Source organism: Gobio gobio (assembly GCF_949357685.1).
Source record: "Gobio gobio genome assembly, chromosome: 15".
Taxonomy (NCBI): Eukaryota; Metazoa; Chordata; class Actinopteri; order Cypriniformes; family Gobionidae; genus Gobio; species Gobio gobio.
Window position 1 is genome coordinate 46450859 of NC_137108.1, and position 25100 is coordinate 46475958.

General features: G+C 39.3%; 1 protein-coding gene across 1 annotated transcript; it reads right to left on the bottom strand.

Annotated features, from left to right (window-relative positions):
• Positions 1-7625: 7625 nt before the first annotated feature.
• Positions 7626-25080, bottom strand: trip13 (thyroid hormone receptor interactor 13). Its single transcript, XM_079836634.1, has 14 exons — positions 25015-25080; positions 24394-24494; positions 21698-21851; positions 21434-21560; positions 19029-19084; positions 17313-17403; positions 17136-17208; positions 16992-17055; positions 16821-16907; positions 14734-14840; positions 14233-14386; positions 14021-14133; positions 13871-13940; positions 7626-8042 (listed from the first exon to the last, which is right to left on the bottom strand). Exons 2-14 carry the CDS (start codon positions 24474-24476, stop codon positions 7947-7949), a joined length of 1275 nt encoding a protein of 424 aa, XP_079692760.1. The 5' UTR covers positions 24477-24494; positions 25015-25080; the 3' UTR covers positions 7626-7946.
• Between the last annotated feature and the right edge of the window lie 20 nt (positions 25081-25100).

Genomic DNA, 25100 nt, shown 5'->3' on the forward strand with positions numbered 1-25100 from the left:
ATATTTGTGTGTGAACCTGAGGAGACCTGACGTACACCTACTAAAAAACACCAAAACGGATTCAAACACACTAGGCAAAAATGAAGAAAAGAGCTGTTAATGAAGAGAAACGATGCTGCAGCATTTGTTGTAGATTTTTCTTAAAAACAACGGCACTTTTGGGGGTCAATGTGGGTCTCTGATATGAACATGAGTATTACACTTTGTTGCGTATAAATCAAAATGCAACTTTTGCACATTTTACTTTTCTTACATTGGAGGAGGGATCCTTCAACATCCTTTAGGATTGCAATGATAAGTTTTGCATGGTCAACAACACACATTTTCTTCATGAAGAAATGTACAAATGTAGTCCATTTGTGTATTTTTTTAACTATTAATACAAGTGGCCTAAACTGTTCTTTTTGGATCTCTTTTACCATTCAACCATACCACCACAATCTCGTGAAAACATCTACTTTACTTCAAGTAGAAAGATGGACATTTACATTACATTTTCAGCTTTCTTTAGTGTGTAATATTGCTGTTTTGTTATGAAGCACAAAGTCCCTCCCGCGGCAGTTCTTCTCTATATCAGTCACCGTTTCTGAACTCCCTGAAACGCCTCTATTGTAGTCTTGAGTTTTCTTCCGGGAACGAACACATCACAATATTCCTAATTTAGATAATTCCCGCCCAAGGCATACACTCAATAAAGGGACGGGCTTGGTTGAGTGTGTTAGTAGTGTGTCGAAACTCGTGGTTATGTTAAGGGGCAGGACATTTCTCAAACACGCTCGAAGCACTTGACCAATCACAACACACTAGCCCAGCCGACCAATCCTGCTTTTCAGAAGGAGGAGCTTCATAGAGCCCATCCGACCAATCCTGCTTTTCAGAAGGAGGAGCTTCATAGAGCCCATCCGACCAATCCTGCTTTTCAGAAGGAGGAGCTTCATAGAGCCCAACCGACCAATCCTGCTTTTCAGAAGGAGGAGCTTCATAGAGCCCATCCGACCAATCCTGCTTTTCAGAAGGAGGAGCTTCATAGAGCCCATCCGACCAATCCTGCTTTTCAGAAGGAGCTTCATAGAGCCCATCCGACCAATCCTGCTTTTCAGAAGGAGGAGCTTCATAGAGCCCAACCGACCAATCATGCTTTTCAGAAGGAGGAGCTTCATAGAGCCCAACCGACCAATCCTGCTTTTCAGAAGGAGGAGCTTCATAGAGCCCAACCGACCAATCCTGCTTTTCAGAAGGAGGAGCTTCATAGAGCCCAACCGACCAATCCTGCTTTTCAGAAGGAGGAGCTTCATAGAGACAGGAAATAGAGCTAAAGAGTAGCCTAGAAATCTAGACGCACCCTAGCGGCAGCAAATGTAATTTGCAGCCAGGGTCGTCTAGCAACTCTCTGTTGGCTTGCGAGCTTGAAAAACCAAACTCTAGTCAGGCCAATCACATTGTGTATAGAGTTGGTGGGCGGGCTTAACATAATGACGGCAGTGTTGTGATGGTTCCGTGTGAATTCCCTGCTACTTGAAACCAAAGAAGATGGCGGACAGCGGTCGTTCGAATCGGCTTTGGCCGCGACTCTGGAAGACTTGGAGTTAAGCTTTGCTTTGAGAAAAGAACAAAGAACGGCACTGAAGTCATTCTTTAAAAAGGAAGATGTGTTCTGAGTTTTGTGTGTTCGCTCTGACTACGTCACCTTCTCCGTTGCTCTGGTTGGTTGTAGCGCTATCCTATTGCGTGCAGAGGGAATTTGAAAGACAACCGTTTATCCCACCCCTCGTATTGAGTCCTGCCAATGGCGAGCTCCCAGACCCAACATCTTGATGTAGGTCTGGCTTGTCAGGCTAGCTAAACAGAGCATTAATGACAGACTGGGAAGAGACGAGCAGCAACAATGGAGAATATGTGAAAAATAATGTGTTCTTGAACATTCAAGCATGAAAACCTATTCTAGTGCAGAAAATGTAATTAAAATGAGAAAATTCAGAACAAAAAGCACCCAAAAAAACTGATTGAGAAATAATAATGGAAAAGAGCATCGTTCTTCATGATGAATGATTGCTCATCTGAAACTGTTATGACTGTTGTTCAACATATTCCACAAACTTTCACCTCTCTGGGACTTCACAAACCATCTACCCGTGCCAGCTTGTGGTTTAACGTCTCTGATGAGTTATACCGCTGGTGAAATATAAAGCCAGCTCCTGCGGGGTTGCTTCTTTCTCTTTCCTGTTGGTATTATCACAGTTAGCAAGTTAATCATTCAACAAACGCACCCGAAGCAGTGTGCATGAAATCAGCCCTGAGCCCAGGAGTGATCAGAGGATTTCAGCAGCGGTCATAAAACTCCAGAAGTCATCATGAAATCAAAATGATTTCTTAATGCATTTTTCCGCTGTATGTATACAGAAAACATCTTTATAAACGCTCATCAAAATATAAGTTAATCCTTTGAATCGACTTTCCTTTTCAGCTGACGTCAATAATATCTCTTATTTCTAAAGCACCTGTTATATAGATCCAATTCAGCTCCTTAACCTCTTGGGGTCTTCGGTCACTTTTGACGGAAAAATGTTGTACATATATAATTTTTTTTTAGCAAAACATGGTGAATTTTATGGCACTTGGTATATGAACACACAAAAACAAATTGGGGGCATGATTTGAAAAGGCTAATGGTCGTAAAAAAATAGTCACACTCAGGGTCTTCGCGGTCAAAAATGACCGCCATAGGAAATGAATGGGAAATAGGCAAAAATATGAAAATACAGAGAATTTTGTGTGTGTACAAATCAGCCACGATGCAAAACAAAAGCACATAGCAGTACATATCTCTAAAACATCAGGAGTGCAAAACACACAATTAAACGTCACTGTAACAGCAAATTTTGGAAATGTGTGAAATAAAATATTTTTTAATTCAATAATTCATCCACAATGTAAGAAAAAAAAGCACACAACAATGAAAGGGTGAGACTGTAAACCATCAAGATGGCAAAATAGACATATACACGTATAAATATTAATTATTACCATCAAATTCTCCCAAAATACAAAATAGAAAAAAATTTGACCGTGAAGATCCTTAGTCTGACTTTCAAATGAGGAACCCAAGAGGGTTAAAGATGTCATGAACTGGCTTTTTAATTTTTTTTATTTATACTGTTGTCTGAGGTCAACTAATGACGTTAGCATGTTTTTTACATTCAGAAACATCATAATGAATAAGTAATAGGCTATTTTCTGCCCTGGTTATGAGGCTCTCTGAAAAACGCTCGGTTTTGATGGGTGTGCCGCTCTGAAGACTTGGAAGTAAACGCCCACGGCTAGGATTGGATAAGATTTGCATATTAAATGAGCTTCAGGTCCCCTGTCAGTACATGTGGAAATTGTTTTGAAAGCGTCTGGAGAATCACTCACAGGACTCGCAAAATATCTTTATCAAACAAACACAATGATTCATCTCTTATCCACCCGCGATTGATTGGAATGTTATTTCTGTATTACTTGGCCGGCCCGATCATCAGTGAGTACGTTTACATGCACATTCTTAAGCAGATTATGCTTAATAAGCCGACAAACATGGCCATGTAAACGCGGTAACCTGTTTTCTTTTAAACCCAGTAAGGTCATAAACGGCTTAGGCATAAACCGGTCGGAACAGGTAGTTTTTTGCCTCTTATCCCGATTTTGCACGGCGTGTAAAGGCATTAACTTGCTTTCTGTCGGCTTATTGAAGTGCGCATGTGTTATAGGTGACAGAAACGCATACTTAGAGCAGATTTAAACACATCTTAGACAGAGCGAGCGTTTTGCATGAAAGAAAGAAGGAAATATATAGACCCAGAATTTTTTTTAAATGCGTTCTCATCTCTCGTGCGGTAGAAGTGGTTCAGTCAAAATGCTGCATCTGTAACTGCATGAGAGCGTAATATATGAGCCGAAAGTTTCCCACTGACATGTTGTAAGCTTTATTTAACATCACAACTGACATAACATATGGAATATTTGGAGTCAGATACGGAAATTATTATTTCTGACATCACTACAAGGAAATAATCCGATTTATTAATAAAGTCTGGAGAGTTTACTTGCATTGTCAGTTTACTGGTTTGCATGTAAATGGGGAAAACTGGTTATTTCAATATGCTGATATTTGTGAGTTATCAGCTTACTGGTGTGCATGTAAACGTGCTCAGTGAATATAACCATGCTACAAGTCCGAGTCTGATCACGAATGAACCAATAACAGCTTCTCCAGCCTGTGACCGCATGCTAAGGTGTGTAATCAATAGATATTAAACAATCTGTAACAATGCAATACTATCACATATAAAAAAACATGTTTTACTCACATAAGTGTGTTGCACCGTTCCTGTCGGATCCAATATAGAAGGCACAGCATTGTTTTAATCTCAATATGTCTGCAAATCCAGTCTCGACCTCTATCTTGTTTACAACCGATTCTGCGGTGAAATGAAGCAAACAAACGCGCAATGTCTTACGCACGTGAGCTGGAACCGGCATTTTTATTGCTCGGTAGCGCGACCTGTTTTGCTCCACGAGTCGGTGGACGGGCTTGAGGCGGTGATTCTGCATTCTATGACGTCAGTGGTCGACATATTGTGAGAGCTCTCGTTTTCTGGGCCTGGTGTCAATAAAAGCTTTTCTTTGACTAACAAGGACGTTTTTTTTAGCTCTGAAACTTACAGGATATTCTTATATCACGATGAACTTTTATATACCAAAGGCTCAAAGGAAAGTTGATTTGAAGAGCCTGCACAAATTTCAGCTTTCACAGAGAGACTGACGTATATGATCCTGCCAAGGTATGGAAACAACCGAGCTGAATAATGCCTTTGTGATGGAGACAAAAATATTTAGTGAAGTTATGCACACAAAAACAACCACTTTCTTCAGAAAATGCAAAACTCTAGTTGGTAATTCATACATGCACGATTGCCACAGGAACATTTTTCACATGCAATCAGCCTGAGAGAGAAAAAACAAGATGAAAGCATATTGCATTTGCAAGAGGGGAAAAAAATATATTTTGCAATACTGAAAGACTTGCCAATAAGAGCATAAATCATTCTTTTACTTAAAACAAAAGCTCATATATCTCCTACCGAACAGCCTTGAACACCAAACGTCTTGTGTTGTTGTACGATACTTGCCCGCAAGTCTATTAACTCTTCAACTAATGTATTACTATTGGCAGCTCTATTGATATTCCAGCGCTTGGAGCCAGACAGAAACTCAACAGCATTATACTGTTTGTTTTGTTTAGGAACTCACTGGCAGTTTCTAACCACAAAAGAGATATAAAACTCTGCAACAATAAGGCTTTTGACGGTTTTTTTCTTCCTCCACTGATTACATTTAAGCAGCTTGTTTTTGGAAGAGGAACTGACAGGAAGAGAAAAAAGCCTGCAGACACTGCAATTATGGGTTTGTTTATCTGGTCTGCAGCCTGACACGTTTTAATCTCACATCATATCAGAAGAATGCGATACAGATACCTGCACAATGACGGCTCGCAGGTGTTTACCTGTTTGATCCGGTATCGTCGGGTGATGATACGCATCAAGCAGCTCTTTGTGATTTTTGGAGTCGCATAAAACAACTTCTCACAACTTGACACTTTCCAAACAGCACATCAAAGCAGGCCGCTTTAAATATGGTGTCAAACTGGTTCCTTAGCAGCAAAGGTCAAACACCTTGTGAGAAAGTTGAGTGGGACAATGAAATGCTGCGTGTTTTAGTTTGTGCTTTACAACTTTAATGCCTTTAAATTTCACGAAACAATCAGGCAAGTAGCAAACACTGCAAAATAAAATACAAATAAATCATAAAATTTGATTTGTACAAACTTTTTGCATAAAGGCAATGTGCAAGACTAGAATTGAAAACCAAATCAAAACTGGATGCAGTGTGAATAAAGCCTGTTAGCATACAACTTCATCTTAGTTATCAAATAGTTTCTAATATAACAGAGTAGGTGTGCGAGTGAAAAAAGACAGGCAATTCACGAAGCATTCGATGCATCCTGGGTTTTTTTTTACCTGTAGTTGCACCTTTATGCCACCTACTGGATACAGGTTATGAATTAGAACCTTTTTAAAAAAAATGGTGTTCTAAATAGAACTCTAGTGTTCTTGACTCAATCTGAAAGAACTCTTTATGCCAAAAAGGTTCTATAAAATAAACTTTCATGTTTAAAAATTATTTAAAAAAAAATTCTAGTGATAAAGTATGCTTATCAGCTTGCTTAATAAATTTGATTTAAATTAAAAATGAATAAAAAAAGGATTCAAATAAAATCCATAACATGAACCCCTCAAAAGGTTCTAAAAAGTCGTTCTCAAAAGTTTCCTCACCTCTTGCAGAATCTGTGAAAATGTGAATAATTTGACAAAATAAGAGAGATCATACAAAATGCATGTTATTTTTTTAATAAGTTATTTTACATAAAAGATGTTTACATATAGTCCACAAGACAAAAAAATGCCGAATTAATAAAAAATGACCCCGTTCAAAAGTTTACATACCCTTGATTCTTTATACTGTCATTCCCTGGATGATCCACAACTGTTTTTCTGTTTTGTGATGGTTGTTCTTGAGTCTTTTGTTTGTCCTGAGCAGTTAAACTGCCCAACGTTCTTCAGAAAAACCCTTCAGGTCCTGCACATTCTTCAGTTTTCCAGCATCTTTTGTATATTTGAACCCTCTCCAGCAATGACTGTATGATTTTGAGATCCATCTTTTCACACTGAGGACAATTGAGGGGCTCAAACACAACTATTACAAAAGGTTGAAACATTCACTGATGCGCCAAGAGCCGGGGGTGAAAACTTTTAGAATTTGAAGATCAGGGTAAATTGTACTTAATTTGTCTTCCATGAAACATGTAAGCATCTTCTGTTGCTTCTGAAGGGCAGTACTAAATAAAATAAATGTGATTTTTAAACAAAATAAGAAAAATTTGGACATCATCCTGTGCAAAAGTTTTCACCCCCAGCTCTTAATGCATCGTGTTTCCTCCTGGAGCATTCTGCAATAGTTGTGTCCCTCAATTGTCCTCAGTGTGAAAAGATGGATCTCAAAATCATACAGTCACTGCTGGAGAGGGTTCAAATGTGCAAAAGATGCTGGAAAACTGAAGAATGTGCAGGCCCTGAAGGGTTTTTCTGAAGAACGTTGGGCAGTTTAACTGCTCAAGACAAACAAGAGACTCAAGGACAACCATCACAAAACACAAAAACAGCCGTGGATCATCCAGGGAACGACAGTATTAAGAATCAAGGTTTCATAAACTTTTGAACGGGGTATATTGTCTTGTGGACTATATGTAAAATATCTTATTCAGGACAGTACTATATATATATATATATATATATATATATATATATATATATATATATATATATAAAAAAAAAAACATGTATGATCCCTCTTATTTTGTTAAAATTATTCGCATTTTCACAGATTCTGCAAGGGGTGTGTAAACTTTTGATCAAGACCGTATAGATGAAGCATGAACCCTTTAATGTTCTATATAGAACCTTTTCTTCTAAGAGTGAAGACATTTTAACTGTTATTCAGAAAAAAAAGAACCAAAAAGGAATTATTTTCTCATTTTAATCAAATGATTTAAATATATACACATATAAAAACTGAACATAAAAAAAGAACATTATTTTTCATATGCAAATAGCAGCTGCTACAGTGCATATTTCAAACTCGGATTTAGGACACCAAAACTTCAGCTTATGAATGCAGAATTGAAAAATGTCACCTAGAAGACGACAGGCTAGTGCGGTTTCAAAATAAGACAACAGTGGTTTGTTCTAGGACATGCTCAGAGGATGAAGCTGGTGAACAGAGCAGAAATATTGAACTAACAAATAAGAAACCGTTTCGATTCAACTTGCAGAACGTCAGTTTGCTTCAGCTCAAACACAGTTGACCAAACTCGCCTGTTCCTGTCTCTGTTTGTCCACGGCGCGGCCCATCGCTTTTAAAAAGATCTCGACTGTCATAGTAGGGGTCTGGAAACAGAAGAGAACACATGATTACAACAAACAAAGACTAAACTGCATATTCAAACCAGTGTTTTTTCATGCACTGGTCAATTTTAAGACTCTTTTGTGCGTCTGTAGCATTTATTCTATTACACTTCGGCCTGAACCATGATGGTAGTTGAACAAACTCAGGGTTACAGAATTAGGCTTTGTTGGTACCCTCACCAACTTTCTCTGTCAACTCAGGCTTTGATCCTGAGTTTAGGAGTTTAGATGTGACTTCAGTAGCAAACAGCCAATCATGTGCTGTGGATCAGTGACACTGCGATTCACTTCTCTCTTCTGCAGAATATTACGAGATAGAAAAAATGTACACAGCGAGAATAAAGGAGCTGTCTAAAGCCGCATTTCCATTACCCTTCAAAATCCGCAAATTGAAATTGCAAATTGAAAATACGGCTAATGGAAACGCGCCAATTTCGTAAAAACGTTTTTACGCTGGCATGAGGTGGTTTTTCAGGCAATTTGAAAAAGGAAATTTTCGCAAACACTGCAATGGAAACTTTTTTTTTGCCATTTACAGGTCACCTGGCGTACATAAAAGTCGATCATTCTTTACAGATGACGGTATGTTTGGAAAGAAGATGAGACAGAAGCTGCGTCCGAAATCGAATACTTCTCTACTATATAGTATGCGAAAAACAGTGCGCCAACAGAGTAGTATGTCCGAATAGTAATCGAAAAACGTAGTAGGCAAAAAGTACCCGGATGACCTACTACTTCCGGCGAGATTCTGAAGTGCGCATACGATGGACACTTTACTATCCCATGAGGCCACGGGAGACGATTTATGAGTGGAGGTGAAGGGACGCAACTGACGCTGGTAGGTCACATGATCATGACAACATGGTGGATGTAGTACGTTCGGATTACATTCATACTACACTAATTCATACTATATAGAACGTACTTTTTTAATGGTCGCGAAGTTCGTTCAAATTCAAATGTAGTACCTCTCACATAGGACGCGATATCGGACATAGCCAGAGTTCTTTATTAAACTCTTAAAAGATGAGAATTACAGGAATACTGGATTCTAAACAACAAAGAAATGCCACAAATGATCCAGACCTTGAAGCAGATATGAGGGAGAAACACCCACAAACAACTCATACGTGGCCATTTCCAAAGGGGCTTTCCTTGCCATTAATGCTTGGACAACACGCCCATGTCTCCTTCCATTAATAATAACGGCCAGTGCAGTGGCTGGGATACATAAACCTTGGAATGATTTTGGAACGACTTATCACGAGAGGGGAAAAAAAACAAGTTCTAGTCGCATGACATCGGTTAATGGAAACTGTCATTTCGCAATCGTTTTTTAATCGACATTTAGAAATGATCGCAAACGTTTTACGCAAATCTGCAATGGAAACGCCGCTTATGAAAGAGGACAACTAAAATACAAAAATCTTGCTATATCAGTGCAAGTATAAGTTGTGAAGTTAGTTGATAGGTATAGAGTTGAACATTTAAATTTAGTCATACAGGGAGTGCAGAATTATTAGGCACGTTGATTTTCTAATCATATTTTTTTTCCAGGCACATTTGACCAATTCCAAACCACAGTAATCCTAATAACTACTATTGATTTAGTATTTAATAATGTATAAGTGATATATAATTGTTCATGAAGGCTGGAAATGAAAATCACCTTTTATTCAGGTGTGCAGAATTATTAGGCATGTTTTCTTTTACAGATAAATTGAGCCAAAAAAGAGATTTAACTCAGACTGAAAAGTCAAAAAGTATTAAATGCCCATGAGAAGGATGCAATACTAATGCAATACTAGACATTGCAGTTAAGGCGTGACCATTGGACAGTGAAATGCTTGTTGGGTCAGCAGGATCTGACAAACACAGGTGGTGAAGAAAAGACACCTGTTAACTGCAAAAGAATTAAGAATTAAGGTGAAGAATTAAGGGTGAAACCATCAGGAAGCCTTTAGTCTCCAGCGCCACCATTTTCCAGAGCTGCAACCTACCTGGAGTCTCCAGAAGTACAAGGTGTCAGGATCTCAGAGACTTCAGTTAGGTAAAGAATCCTAAAAAATGACCCCCACTAGATAAGAATCACAAGCTGAAGTGTTGTAAAATACATGAAGAAGGTTTTTTTATAGGCTTTATGGACAGATAGGTTGAGAGTGACTCTTGAAGGACCAGCACCACATCCTCTAGTACCACTGTTTGAAGAATTCATCTTCCAGAATCTGGCAGTACGTTTTGGGATTTCATTTTTAGTCCATCTCTGCAAAATGGACTTCAGGATGGACTAAAATGAACTCCCAAAACGTGTCTTTTCTTCACCACCTGTTTTTGTCAGATCCTGCTGACCCAACGAGCATTTCACTGTCCAATGGTCATGCCTTAACTGCAATGTCTAGTATTGCATTAGTATTGCATCCTTCTCATGGGCATTTAATACTTTTTGACTTTTCAGTCTGAGTTAAATCTCTTTTTTGGCTCAATTTATCTGTAAAAGAAAACATGCCTAATAATTCTGCACACCTGAATAAAAGGTGATTTTCATTTCCAGCCTTCATGAACAATTATATATCACTTATACATTATTAAATACTAAATCAATAGTAGTTATTAGGATTACTGTGGTTTGGAATTGGTCAAATGTGCCTGGAAAAAAAATATGATCAGAAAATCAACGTGCCTAATAATTCTGCACTCCCTGTATTTACAGCTTTATCTATTGATTCTAAAGCTTATTTATATTACTTATTTATATTCATTTAAACTAAGTGCTTAATAGTAATTGATAAACAAAAAATGTACATGTTTAATGGATTAAGGGGATACTAATTACATAAATAATATCTATTCTAAATCATACAAAATTATTATTATAAATAAGCATTGCTAAAAGCCAGGCGATTTTGTCTTTAAATATCATTGCTATGTAGTGATCTTTAATTTGGAGTAGAAAAAGGGGGTGTGACTTTATTGCATCAGACATGTGTCACTTTTCTCACAGGTCCAATTTCAGTTTGAGATCTCTTCACACAGGGCATCGGCCTCAACGCTTGACGGAGGGCGTGTCTGAAGCTTGGCGCATCATAGTGACAACAGCCAATCATACTACTATTCCGGTGTTGCATAAACACAATTGGCTAGCGTCTGCATAGGCGTTTTGATTGGCTGACACCCGTATTGGCGATTGAAAAGTTAAAAACTTTTCAACTTCTGTAGCAAGCAACACCAATGATACGTCGCAACGGAACCCACAATTCAGTTCGGCAACGCATGATGTCACCCATTCAAAGTAAATGAGAAGCGTTGACGCCGACGCCCCGTGTGAATGCAGCGTTTTCTGGAACATAACCTGCCCTGGAGCTATGGCAATGAACACCACTTAAAGCCAAACCACTTTCATGGTACCAGGGTTGGCACAAACTAAACTGAAACATACCTGGCTAGCCACCTAAACCAGCTTCATGGTTTCACAGATAGAGCTTAGATTAAGCCAGGATTTGGCCTTAGCTATGACATTTAAGTATGTGCCTCAGAAAAGCCTTGAGACAAAACAATGATACTATTCTAAGATATATCCGTGCTAGTTGCTTTCGGTTCAAACAGCTCAAACATGCAATTTAGTCTGGGACTCCACTTCAGCTTTACATACACTTTAACTTTACAGTTTTATTCCTTTCTATATTCTGAAGGGTTTTACAGAGGGGTTGGACCCACTTTATATTAGGTGGCCTTAACTACTAAGTACTAACATTTTAACTAATCATTTGATACAAGGCACTTATTGTGTACATACATTTTTTTACATTGTACTTACATTTTTAAAAATACCTGCATGTAATTACGTCTGTAATTAATTTCTGTAGTTACATTTGTAAATACACAGTTGACACTTCCCTTACACTTAACCCTACCCTTAAACTTACCCATACCACCACACCTGTCCCTAACCCTACCCGTCTCCCACCTCAATATCAGCAAAGGTGTTTTGCAATACAATTTGAACACAGTAAGTACATTGTACTTATTTTTTGATGTAAATACATAGTAGTTAAGGCCACCTAATATGAAGTGGGGCCGAGGGGTTTGTTCATGCATTTTTCACCTGATGTATACAACATTTTTGCCCTAATAACATTTGATTTAAAATAACTTTTCAGAAAACATGTAATACAAAACAATGTACCTAATGTACTGTGATTAATCAACTGGGGAAGTATAATGATATCTATTAGTTAAAATTTTCAACAGTCTTAAATTGCTTGTCAACCATAAACTTTCTAGAATTAGACTAATTAACTATATTACTTATTTAAGAGCGGTTTATTCTGATTATTATTAATAATGAATATAATTATTTATTTTTTAAAAGCATCCTTTCATTACATCAATTCAAGCCGTTCAAGGTCATTCATTACAGTAGCTGCGTCTCATTTCGAAGGCTGCGGAGGTCACATTTGAAGGCTGCATACGTCATCGAAGGAGGTCTCATTTAAGAAAAATGAGAAAGGGGTCATGAACTTAAAGGGGTCATGAACTGGCTTTTTTAATTTTTTATACTGTTGTCTGAGGTCAACTTATTTTTTACATTCAAAAACATCATAATGAATAAGTAATAGGCTATTTTCTGACCTGGTTTTGAGGCTCTCTCCTGCACACTCAGATTTTATGGGTGTGTCACACTGAAGACTTGGAAGTAAACGCCCACGGCTAGGATTGGATAAGATTTGCATATTTAATAAGCTTCTGCACCCCCTGTCAGTGACAGAGTGTGGCAAACGGCAACCGGAATGAATCGCCCAGCCCACAGCCAGGGCTCGCAAAATGTCTTTATCAAACAAACACAATGATTCATCTCTCATCCACCCTCATTATTTTTTTATAACCGAGAACCGTACACACACACACACACACACGTGCGCGCGCGCGGCCTTCAAATATCGAGTCAAGAGAGTGAACAACGCACATCAAGACAGTAATGAACCAAGAACACCACAAATAAAGTATTCTCCAGCCTGTGACAGCGTGCTAAGGTAGCGTTATGTTCTGTTAGACACGTACACATAATCCATAGATATCAAACGATCAGTAACAATGCAATACTATTACATATAAAAAAAAAACATTTCCCACATTAGTGTGTTGCTTCATTCGTTCATGTAATCTCATCATGTCTGCAAATCTAGTCTCTTGTTTACAAAGGACTCCGTGGTTAAATGAACATACGTGCAATGTCTTGCCCACGTGAGCTGGATGTTCATTAAAAATACAGTTCATCCATGCATTCATAATATTGGAATCCGAATGCTTAAAAATCTGAATCAGAAAAGTTTACTGCTTAGAAATCCGATGCTGTTTAGCTCTATGCTGCTCTTAGCTGTCATGTTAGTGGCACGAGTCGGTGGGCGGGGCTACAGAATCAGGCACTGTTCTTCTTCTGTTGAGGCGGTGCTTCACTACACTCTCACGTCATAGCCTGGCACATTCTGAGATCGAGCGTTTGCTGGGCCTGGTGTCAATAAAAGCTTTTCTTTGACTAACAAGGAAGTTTTGAGCTCTGAAACTTACAGGATATTCTTATATTACCATGACCTTTAATATATCAAAAGCTCAAGGGAAAGTTGATTTCTCTATTCATCACCCCTTTAAATAAGACATCCTTGATGACCTTCAAATGTGACCTTCGGAGGGCGCAGCCTTTGAAATAAGATGCAGCCGGTGATTTACCACACTTAAGGATTTTAGACCAAGTCTAACACCACCCCTTATTTGTGGTAAAAATACCATAACATTGTATATTTAAAGACGAGTACCTTTCCAAAAAGAGCATGAGCCAGAAATGGGATTTTCCTCAAGGCTCTTCCACTGAGTCCCACACTCCTCCTGTCCACAAAGAGACACTTGTTAAAGATATAAATTTTCAATAACTTTCAGTAATGGTAGCATCACCAGCAAACACTCACTGGGCGATGTTCCTCAGGCTTAAGCTTAGGTGGGTCACGTCGCTCTCCATGAAGTTCATGGTTCCCAGTTCCTCCAAACTCATCAGCTGCTGTCTGGGGTAGATGATCTGACGCTGCAGGGAAGGATCAAATCTAATTTGTGGAGCCCAGCAGAAGAATGAACAGGTAATGGAGCCGTACACACACACACACACACACACACACACACTGACCTTCATGAGTTCCTCCAGACAAGACAGATAGATGTTGAATATGGCACTGGCGCTCGGTGGGCCGATGTACTGCTTTATATCAGCTCTGTCCACAAAGGCCAGATCGATCTTTTGTGTGACGTTGGATGTAGTGAGGATGACAACATTTGTGTGGCTGAATCAAGAAAACACAAGGTTTATATGAATATTAATGGACAAACTGCACAGAAAGCCCAGTTTTAGCTGCCATAATATGAAATATCCCAAACTGCATCAGGTTATTCGATGGTACAAAAAAGAGGGCAGGATGGTATCAGATGAAAAGGGAAAAAAATAGCAGAACAGGTTATTATATTTTGATGAAAGACTACAAAAACAGACTTTTATTTATTTGCAATAACCTCCACAATGAATAATGCACACTAAGAGCAGCAACGTGCATTAGGTAAATACTAAATAGTCATTTTGATTTCAAGCATGCCTTTGTAGATAAAAGTGCAGCAGAGATCAAGAGAAACTGACCGTTTGATCTGATCGAGCTGGGTCAGGACAGAATTGACCACCCTAATAGCGTCAGACGGCTCTGTTCCTGCCTGAGCGGCACTCCGAGCAGCTGTGAGACTCTCCACCTGACAAACACACATTACTGAACCCTCAGTGATCCAGCAGAGCAGAAATGCAATGTATAAAGCAATTAAACAATACCTAACTTTCACTAAATATGGGTATATACAGTGGCAGACAATTTAACATTTTGGTGGGGGAAAAATACATACAAAAATGAAATACTAAACATGTATTTGAAATCAAACAATATAATTATTTATATGTCTAATGATAGGAAAATGCTTACATGCACTGACATTTTTAATGTAACTACACGTCAGACCATTTTTCTACGCATAGCAAAAATGCAACGTTGGGTCAAAGCTTTTCTATTATTCTCACAAAATAGAGCCTATTTAATGAATAGTGTATATATTATACACACACACACACACACACACACACACACACACACACAGGTTGAAGTATATTATTTTTCAAATACATTTGCCTGCTGAATTGTGTTGTGAATTAAAAATGTTCCCATACTGTATTAAAAAACAGTGGTGATACATATTGCATATTTGTTTTATTTAATTCCTAAAAACAAGGTGACTGTTTTCTGCCTGTTTACAGTATTTTCTGTAGCCTGGATACCAGCCGAACTTAGCCCCGCCCACAACATTTTTACTCGGGCAGTTCGGTCTGGACTTGATCCATAGAGGAGTAATTATGCCCGAACAGAAACTGTTCGGACCAATGAAATTGTCAGGGCGGGCTTTAGACGATGATGGACAGATGATAAACAGTAACGTAATCATCCACGTCATCAAAGAGCGCCTGGGTTGAGTTTTTTCTAATCCTAAACGGAGAACTTGTTCGTATATGCGTTCACCTTTACTATTTCTCTCAGAAATGATGATTGTGTTGGTAAGTAAACTCTGTGTATCCTTTTTTTTACAACACCGGCAAAGATCATTTACTCTCATCTTTTTCTTCTAACTTTACTTATTCCAGCGTGCGTGCAGGTACAGGGTTGCCAAGTTTTTACAACAAAACCCTCCCAATTGCTAACGTTCCTCAAAACTAGCCAAAAACAAGCTCAATAGCTTTTCCAGGGGGGTTCTCCGGGAAAAAAGCATTTGGGGGGTAAAATATATGTTATTTTGGCAGGGCTGGCAGCTAAAAATCGCATTCCTGGGTCTGTATGTCACATAATTGGGGTCGCTTCAACCCCGCGGACATGGCAACACAGTGCAGTTGAGTTCTGTTGACATTTGACAACTAACGTTATGCGTCGCTCCGTTGCTCTGATTGGTTGTAGGTCTATCCAATTGAGGTCTTTCCTGGTTCGGTTGAAACACGCCCCATAATCACAGCCCAACGGAGCAGTATCAGACTCATATTCTGACTAGAATTGAGTATGACGACGTCAGGCTATATTTTCTGATTTATGGAGATATAAAAAAGACATATTCAAAATCTCCTCTGTAAAAAGTCTATATCAATGTCAACAAAATCAGATTTCTGTTCTGGAAACATATGCACAAATTAGTGCATATTTAATTAGATCATGCCTCATTTGCATATTTAAACATAACAGTTGCAATTTTACAATGTTTTTCTAAATGATACCCTGATGCAAATTTTGGTTTCTTAAAAACAAGTTAAAGGAAATCAACCATAAGACTGTTTATCGTTCAGATTTAATTCTAATAAAATTATCGTTCATATGAGAATTTGAATTTCAGTGTTTTACCAGATTTAAAGAGACTATGGCCGCTCTTCTTCACTGAGCTAATAACACTGCAAAGAAAGGGTTTACTTCTTTTATAAACCAGTCTAAGCGGGTCTGATTGTCTTAGGTGGTTACAGCTGGTTTTGGGAGACCAGTCTGAACAGCTGTTAAGTGCCCAAAACCCCTCTAAAACCATCAGACTAGACCAAAATCACCAGTGGATGGCAGCTTTTTGGCTATCATTCCACCTTAGACTGTTTTAAGTGGCTTTGTTGAGCAATGCAACTAAATAAATGACATGAGTCAAGAGTTAAAAGGAGAGAACCTCATCTATTAGGACAAACACCAGGGCATCTTTATCGTCAATGAGCTCCTGGATCTTCTGAAACATCTTCGTGACCAGTTTCCCACTCTGTAAAACAGTCACATGTGTTCACAGCGTTTCAGACATGGATCATCTGAGGAAGTGTTTCAGATGAGCTGGATCAAGCTGTACCTCTGAGAACCACTTGGAGAAGAGACTGTGGCTGTTGATCTCCACGAACTGGCTGTGCGCGTACCTGAGGAAACGTGAACAACAATGGTGATGGATACAAGCCGTTGACCAGCTGCCGTTTTGATTTTATGAAAGATGCCACACCTGCCAGACAGTCTAATGGAGAGTTTCTGGGCAAGTCCTTTACATAGAGACGTCTTCCCGGTGCCAGGCGGCCCTGAGGGTTTATGAGAGATACGGCAACTGTATAAACATGGCATGGGCAGCCGTTCAATGAAGACAGAAATTGCTGAGCTAGCAAACAAGCTTTTATTGTCTTACCATGAAGCAACACGACACGATTCCAAGCAATTAAATTGCTGTCAACATTTCTGTCAGAGAAGAAAATTGTTGTCGAAACGTAATCCAAGAGCTGGAGACCAAAGTGAAGACAAAGAACATGTTATGGGACACCAACAAGTAGGGACGGGTGATATGAAAATGAAACGGTAGAAATGTGTCAACTGGTAAAGATTTAGCAATAAAGCTTGTTTATGCTGTAGATGTTGTAGATATACTCTGTGTGCATGACTATCAGTATATGGAGAATAATGTGTCCCAAACATTATACAAACACTGCATGAGCTTAACTCTGAGCTCAAATATGCAACTCCACTCCAAAAAGTGCCAAACAGACAGATTTAAATCTTTCATTTCCAGGAAAACGGACCAAATATTAATATAAATATATGTCAATATAAATATGATATGCAATACACACCGATCAGGCATAACATTATGACCACCTTCCTAATATTGTGATGGTCCCCTTTTTGCTACCAAAACAGCCCTGACCGGTCGAGGCATTGACTCCTCTAAACCCCTGAAGATGTGCTGTGGTATCTGGCACCAAGATGTTAGCAACAGATCCTTTAAGTGCTGTAAGTTGCAAGGTGGGGTTGCAAGGTCAATTGGATTGAGATCTGGGGAATTTGGAGGCCATGTCAACACCTCAAACTCGTTGTTGTGCTCCTCAAACCATCCCTCAACCATTTTTGTTTTGTGGCGGCGCATTATCTGCTGAAAGAGCCACAGCCACCAGGGAATACCGTTTCCATGAAAGATGTACATGGTCTGCAACAATGCTTGGGTAGGTGGTACGTGTCAAAGTAACATCCACATGGATGGCAGGACCCAAAGTTTCCCAGCAGAACATTGCCCAAAGCATCACTTCCTCCGCCGGCTTGCCTTCTTCCCATAGTGCATCCTGGTGTCATGTGTTCCCCAGGTAAGCGTCGCACACACACCCGGCCATCCACGTGATGTAAAAGAAAACATGATTCATCAGACCAGACCACCTTCTTCCATTGCTCCATAGTCGAGTTATGATGCTCACGTGCCCACTGTTGGTGCTTTCGGTGGTGGACAGGGGTCAGCATGGGCACCCTGACTGATCTGCAGCTATGCCGCCCCATACACAACAAACTGAGATGCTCTGTGTATTCTGACACCTTTCTATCAGAATCAGCATTAACTTCTTGAGCAGTTTGAGCTCCAGTAGCTCGTCTGTTTGATCAGACCACACGGACCAGCCTTCGCTCCCCACGTGCATCAATGAGCCTTGGCCGCCCATGACCCTGTCTCCGGTTCACCACTGTTCCTTCCTTGGAGCACTTTTGATAGAGACTGACCACTGTAGACCGGGAACACCCCACAAGAGCTGCTGTTTTGGAGATGCTCTGACCCAGTCGTCTAGCCATCACAATTTGGCCCTTGAAAAACTCGCTCAAATCCTGACACTTGCCCATTTTTCCTGCTTCTAATACATCAACTTTAAGGACAAAATGTTCACTTGCTGCCTAATATATCCCACCCACTAACAGGTGCCGTGATGAAGAGATAATCAGTGTTATTCACTTCACCTGTCAGTGGTCATAATGTTATACCTGATCGGTATATATCAAATTATCTTTATTGTGATATAAGCTTTAGGTTATACCACCTACTCCTGCTAACAAGCATAATTCTGCTAGATGACTATGTATATACACGTCTTACTTGTGTTTTGATGCCATCCTCATAAATCAAGCTCTCCCAAATGCCATGAAACTCAGCTGGAAGACATGAGGAAAAAGATGAAGATGTTGCAAGTATTAAACGTGAACTATGTAACATTTTTGCAGTAAAATATCCAAAAACCACTAGGCCAGTGTTATATATTTTGTTCAGTTGAGTACTTAGAATATCCCAAATGTTTCCAACTATTTGTAAATCGTGAGAAATTTCAATTTTAACCAAGGAACCGGGACATGTGAGGGAGTCGCCTGTGGATTGCATCATATCTGCGTTACCCCCGTTTTCCGGTTTTATTTTGCAGAAACGCTTTACTCTCACTGCAGTGTGAACAAGTGTCATAGCAGCCGCCGAGAGAACGTCATAACTTCCTTTTCAACACACTCAGAAATATCTAATACGATAAACAGAGCTGCATTACCTCATACTCATCACTGGAAAAGCGGAAGTGGCGCCGGCGACCGTGTCATAATAAAAGTCCTGCCGGCGACTATGCCATAATAACAGTCCCGCTCTTCAATCGCTCCAGCGGTTCCTCAGCTCCACAACACTCACTCCTGCTCTGCTTCATACTACAGTAACGTTAATAATCGCATCCATGAACATGATTTCTGCCCGAGACCTATCCTGACTCTTTTCCACCGGCTTTGAGGTAAAGACCACAGGTCCCAAGATTCTGCGCTCAAACGTGGCGTCATCAAACTACGCCTTTGTTTTTTAATAGGCGACCTCTAGCGGACGGAAAAGTAACATAGTGTAGCTTTAAACATGGGTCAGACCATGTTTGCTGTTTTTACGCAATGCCAACTCCTTGGCTATTTTCATGTGTTTATCGAATCATCAACAAATAGCAGCATACAGATTTGGAACAAGTAAATAACAACAGAACTTTAAAGGGTTAGTTCACCCAAAAATTAAAATTATCCCACAATCATCCTAGGTGTATATGACATTCTTCTTTCAGACGAATACAATCAGAGTTATATTAAACAATGTCCTTGCTCTTCCAAGCTTTATAATGGCAGCCCAAAATTTAAAGCTCAAAAAAGTGCATCTATCCATTATAGAAGTACTCCACACGGCTCCAGGAGTTAATAAAGCTTACGCTACGTCCGACGTCATCGTTTTTAAATACAGCAGGCAGTCCGCCAGAAGCTAGATATTTTAATTTATAACGTGTTAAATATGGATATTTTTCTTACACAAACCCATCGATTTGCTTCAGAAGGCCTTTATTAACGCCCCGGAGACTTATGGATTACTTTTATAATGGATGGATGGATGCACTTTTATGGACTTCAAATTTTGGCCTGCCATTCACTGCCCTTATAAAGCTTGGAAGAGCCAGGACATTTTTAATATAACTCTGATTGTGTTCATCGAGAAAGAAGAATGTCTCATACACCTAGAATGACTTGAGGGTGGGTAAATCCTGGGCTAATTTCCCTTTAATTGGTTACACTTTATTTTAAGGTGATGTAGTTACATGGTACTTCTACAAATATGTGCTGAGTAATATTAATTTACTACATGTACTTCCTATAGAGTTACGGTTAGGTTTAGTTACTTGTAATTACACATAATTTATTACTACAGTAAAGGCCTTTGCACACTGAGTCCGAAATTCGCATGCGAAATTTTCGCACATCAAAAAATTAATTTGACCTCACGTTATGTCAATTACGCTTGCACACTGCCTCCGAAACTTTCGTCCGTCAAAAAAAAAAATTCGGAACAGGTTCGATTTTCTGCGTTTTTCGCATCCGTTTTTCCATCTACAGCCGATGCCCAACCTAAAACTGCTGGCAATGCTGGTAAATGAATTGCCAGTGCTCAGATACCTACAATTATATATACAAATATTATTGTATCAAAAATACTACAATATCACATTCACAGCTATAATTATAGTACACCAACTCCCTGTAAACCGTGTGTGTGTGTGTGTGCGCGCGCGCGCGGATCCTAGACATACTGCCAGTCTCTGTTCAGGATTGGAAATTGGTGGTCTTCTTTTTAATATGTGGCTCCAGTATTGCTAGCAAAGCATCAAACGGAGCCACTGACATTCAACTTTGAATCGGTCTGGATAATCCCGCAGCTCCTTGATAAGGAGGTAGAAGACGGCATTTTGTGATGTTTTGCGGGTTTTTTCCGTAATGCATTAATAAATACGCATCGGACTCAGTGTGCAAGGTCTCTGTGCGTGACCAATTTTTCGGATCACGAATACGAAAAAACGCATGCGAAAATTTTGGACTCAGTGTGCAAAGGCCTTAACTATGTCACCTTCAAATAAAGTGTTACCTTTTAATCTTTCAGTGAACTATTGTGTTCAAACTCAAAGGAATTTGTGAATGTGCTTGAAAGGGGCGTGTCATGGATATCACCTGCTGGGAGGAGCCAATGATTGGCAGCAGATAGCTCCTCCTCTTCCTCCAGAGCGAGCGTGCTCGGACTGTCGTCATTCAGGGAAAAAATATGGATACAGAGGTTGTAAACCTTCAGATCCACAAGCTGCGGAATATAAAAACAACATCACATCCATAGACTGAAAAATAACCCCTTTAAAAAGATGTAATAGGCATTTTAAAATTCAGCATATAAATTATAAAGCAGAATGTACACAGATGACAGAATAAAACTGTATTTACTTTCGGACCAGTTACATCTGCTACAGTGACTGACTCCACATTTTTGGTTAGAAATTCATCATCAAACTCCGTCCACTTGAAAGACCTTAAAACCGAGCTGTGTCGATCCAGCAGCGACAACACATGCGTCCTCACGTCAGACCTCTTGGCTGTGCTGCAAACACAAATGTATACTTTTTGAATCATGCAGAGGCAAATATAGACATGACAACAACATGACATTACATCAGAAATTTGATTTAATTTCAAGAGAAAAAAATATAGGGTGGAAATTAACTGGATGAGAGAGTGGCTGTAAAGTAATAATGGGTTTGAGAAAAATCAACCAAAAAGAATGTTTTTTCATCACATTTTGATTATGATTTTCATTTTTTCTTTGGAATGTAAAGAATGTACAGGAGTTGGACAATGACACTAAAACACATGGTTTAAGATCACAATCATTTATTACTATGGTGTAGGGCCTCCTTTTGTGGCCAATACAGCATCAATTTGTCTTGGAAATGACAGATACAAGTCCTTCACAGCGGCCAGAGGGATTTTGAGCCATTCCTCCTCCAGAACAGTGTCCAGGTCACTATGTGATGCTGGTGGAGGAAAACATTTTCTGACTCGCTCCTCCAAAATACCTCCAACATATTTAGATCTGGTGACTGTGCAGGCCATGGGAGATGTTCAACTTCACTTTCATGTTCATCAAATCATTCTGTCACAAGTCTTGCTGTGTGTATTGGTGCGTTATCATCCAACGATTGATCCATCAGGTGCTCATGGTCCTCCAGAATGGTTCAGTAGTCCATCAAGCACAGTAGGGAATGCCATGATATTGCAGGCCAAACCATCACTGATCCACTGCCGTGCCTCACTCTGGACAGCAACAGTTCAGGTTTTTCTGACTTCTCCACACCGTAACTCCCACGGATGTGGGAAACACAGTGAAGGTGGACTCATCATCAGAGAACAATAAGTGTTACACATTGTCAACAGCCCAAGATTTGCACTGTTGGCACCAATAAAATCGACATTTGGCATTGGCACGGGTGACAAAAGGTTTGGATATAGCAGCCCAACCATGAATATTGACTCTGTGGAGCTCCTGACCAACCGTTTTCACGTTTTTGGAGTCGAGGTTCTCAGTTAATTCTGCAGTGAGTTGGGCAGCTGTGGTTTTATGCTTTTTGGACACAATCCAGGTTAGTAACTAGAAATCAGTTTCCTCTTGCGTTGACAGTTACACCTGTTGGATGTGGTTCATCCTGTGGTGTATGGCGACATTACCCTGGATACTAGGGCTGTGCGATATTGAGGAAAAATGCGATATGGCACATGCGATATCCTTGTTAAATAATGCGATATTCGATACGATATTGCTTTAAGTGTGTAAAATCTAGCATAACCGACTATGTTTACATGAATACTCATCAAGACAGCCATTTCGACATTACTGTTTGTGTATTTGACAGTTCAAGTGTGTAACAAGACACAAAAAAAGAACGGCTTGTGCGCACGTTTCGGTGTGTGTGTCAGACAGCACGAGACTGCAAAGGAGTTGTTTTTTGCAAGTTATTGCATTTAATTACTCTTTTTAACGTCAAGCAAGTCACATAAGTAACAGTCGTGTGCTCAGTCTATTCTCTGCTATATACGTCAACCTAAACCGTACACTTTTCACAATGTTGAAGTAGCCTATTACAGTTTTTCTCAGTCGCTTTGGTATATTTCTCAGATCAGAATTGAAATTCTCAAAGCTACCTGTTCAATCTTCACATCATTGTGTCACTTGTGCACATCAAATAAGCATTTTCTCATTTCTTTGAACAAGTTGCAAATGCTTGTGTACATCCATGCAAATGATTATGTACAATTCTCTGCTGTTTCCTACATTATCAGTTGCTTATGTCATTATAATGGGTCTCTGTCTCACCCCCCACAACATTTAGCCATTAGTTCATAGCACAAGTCTTTACATGCAAAATGGTTGAACAAGTTGTCATAAAATGTCAAGCATTTTTCTATACATTTCCGTTAGACGTTCACATTTCTACTTTTGTTTTTCTGGGGGGTTTTTTCTTTGTGCTATGCGGTGCTGTCTTTTCCTTTCTGTATCGCGATGACATGGTCTGTCAACAAATTACAGTACAAACAGTAAAAGCATAAATGTGAATCTTGTCCAGTCTCTTGCATTCAAACTCCCACATACACTAAGGTGTAACCTACAATTTACAATAATTGTCATCAAAACTTTAGCCATATTTACATCACACCAACAGTCGGTCCTCTTTTAACTCTGATACGTCTCCCATTATGTTGTGTGGCTTGCAATAGTTTATGTTCAGCTGTGCTATTGCTCTGCTAATTTAACCTTCACACTCGGCTCTTACTGATGGGGTGTTAAATCAATGGAAAAATAGGAGTGAACCCTCCAACACTGTATTGGTCAGTGTTTCAGTTTCATTGTCCAACCCCTGTATAAAGGGTCAATGTTGATTTTAATGTTCTTGGGGTGCCAGATTTCAGCAATAACTTCCATTAAAAGACAAATAATATTATTAATATAAACATTATAAGATCATTAATGCACTTTCAAAAACAGTTGTGGATTCATTTGCACATATATTTACATTTGGATGTGCATGAACTACTGATCTGATTATGTCTAAGTCCTATAGGCTACAGTTAATTCACTTATGAAATACCTCTGTGATTTCACTTGAACCTCTATGTGCACATCAGGGCGGATGACGCCAACTTCAGTCATGTGATGATCAGAAATGTCCATTACTGAAAGTGCTGTTGACTGAAAAACAGAACACACACTCATTAAAACAATTATAATTATTGATTATAATTATGATTATAATCTATAACAAATCTTTAAGGACAATCTATAAAAGTCAAATGTGATGTAACGACGCAAACCCTAACAGATTTAGAAAACAAAACCCTTAGCAAACATCTTCGCAACTACCTGGCAACAACTTACACCTTAGCAACCCCGTAGCAACCACCTAACACCTTAGTAAGCGCCAAGCGACTTCCTAGTGTACATAGCAAGCAACCACGTTACAATAACAATGTGCCATGGTATTATTTCTCATAGTTAGTATAAACCAACTTTATTTAAACATCCAAACATGCCGTCTGGACCTTTGAAACGCAGCATTTATTATCATAAACATCACGAGCCAGTCACACAACGCACATCAATATTGATTAATGTTGTCTTGAGTTTATATCATAGTTGTAGATTGTGTTAACTGTCATATTTATCAACAGATCGAGTAAATAAAGGAAGCACCATGGAATTAAACACTTACCTCTCAAAACAGCGACAGACAGACGAACTCGAACTTACCGCGCTAAGGGTGACGTCACGCCAGCCTGCGCCGGAAACGACGCCGCC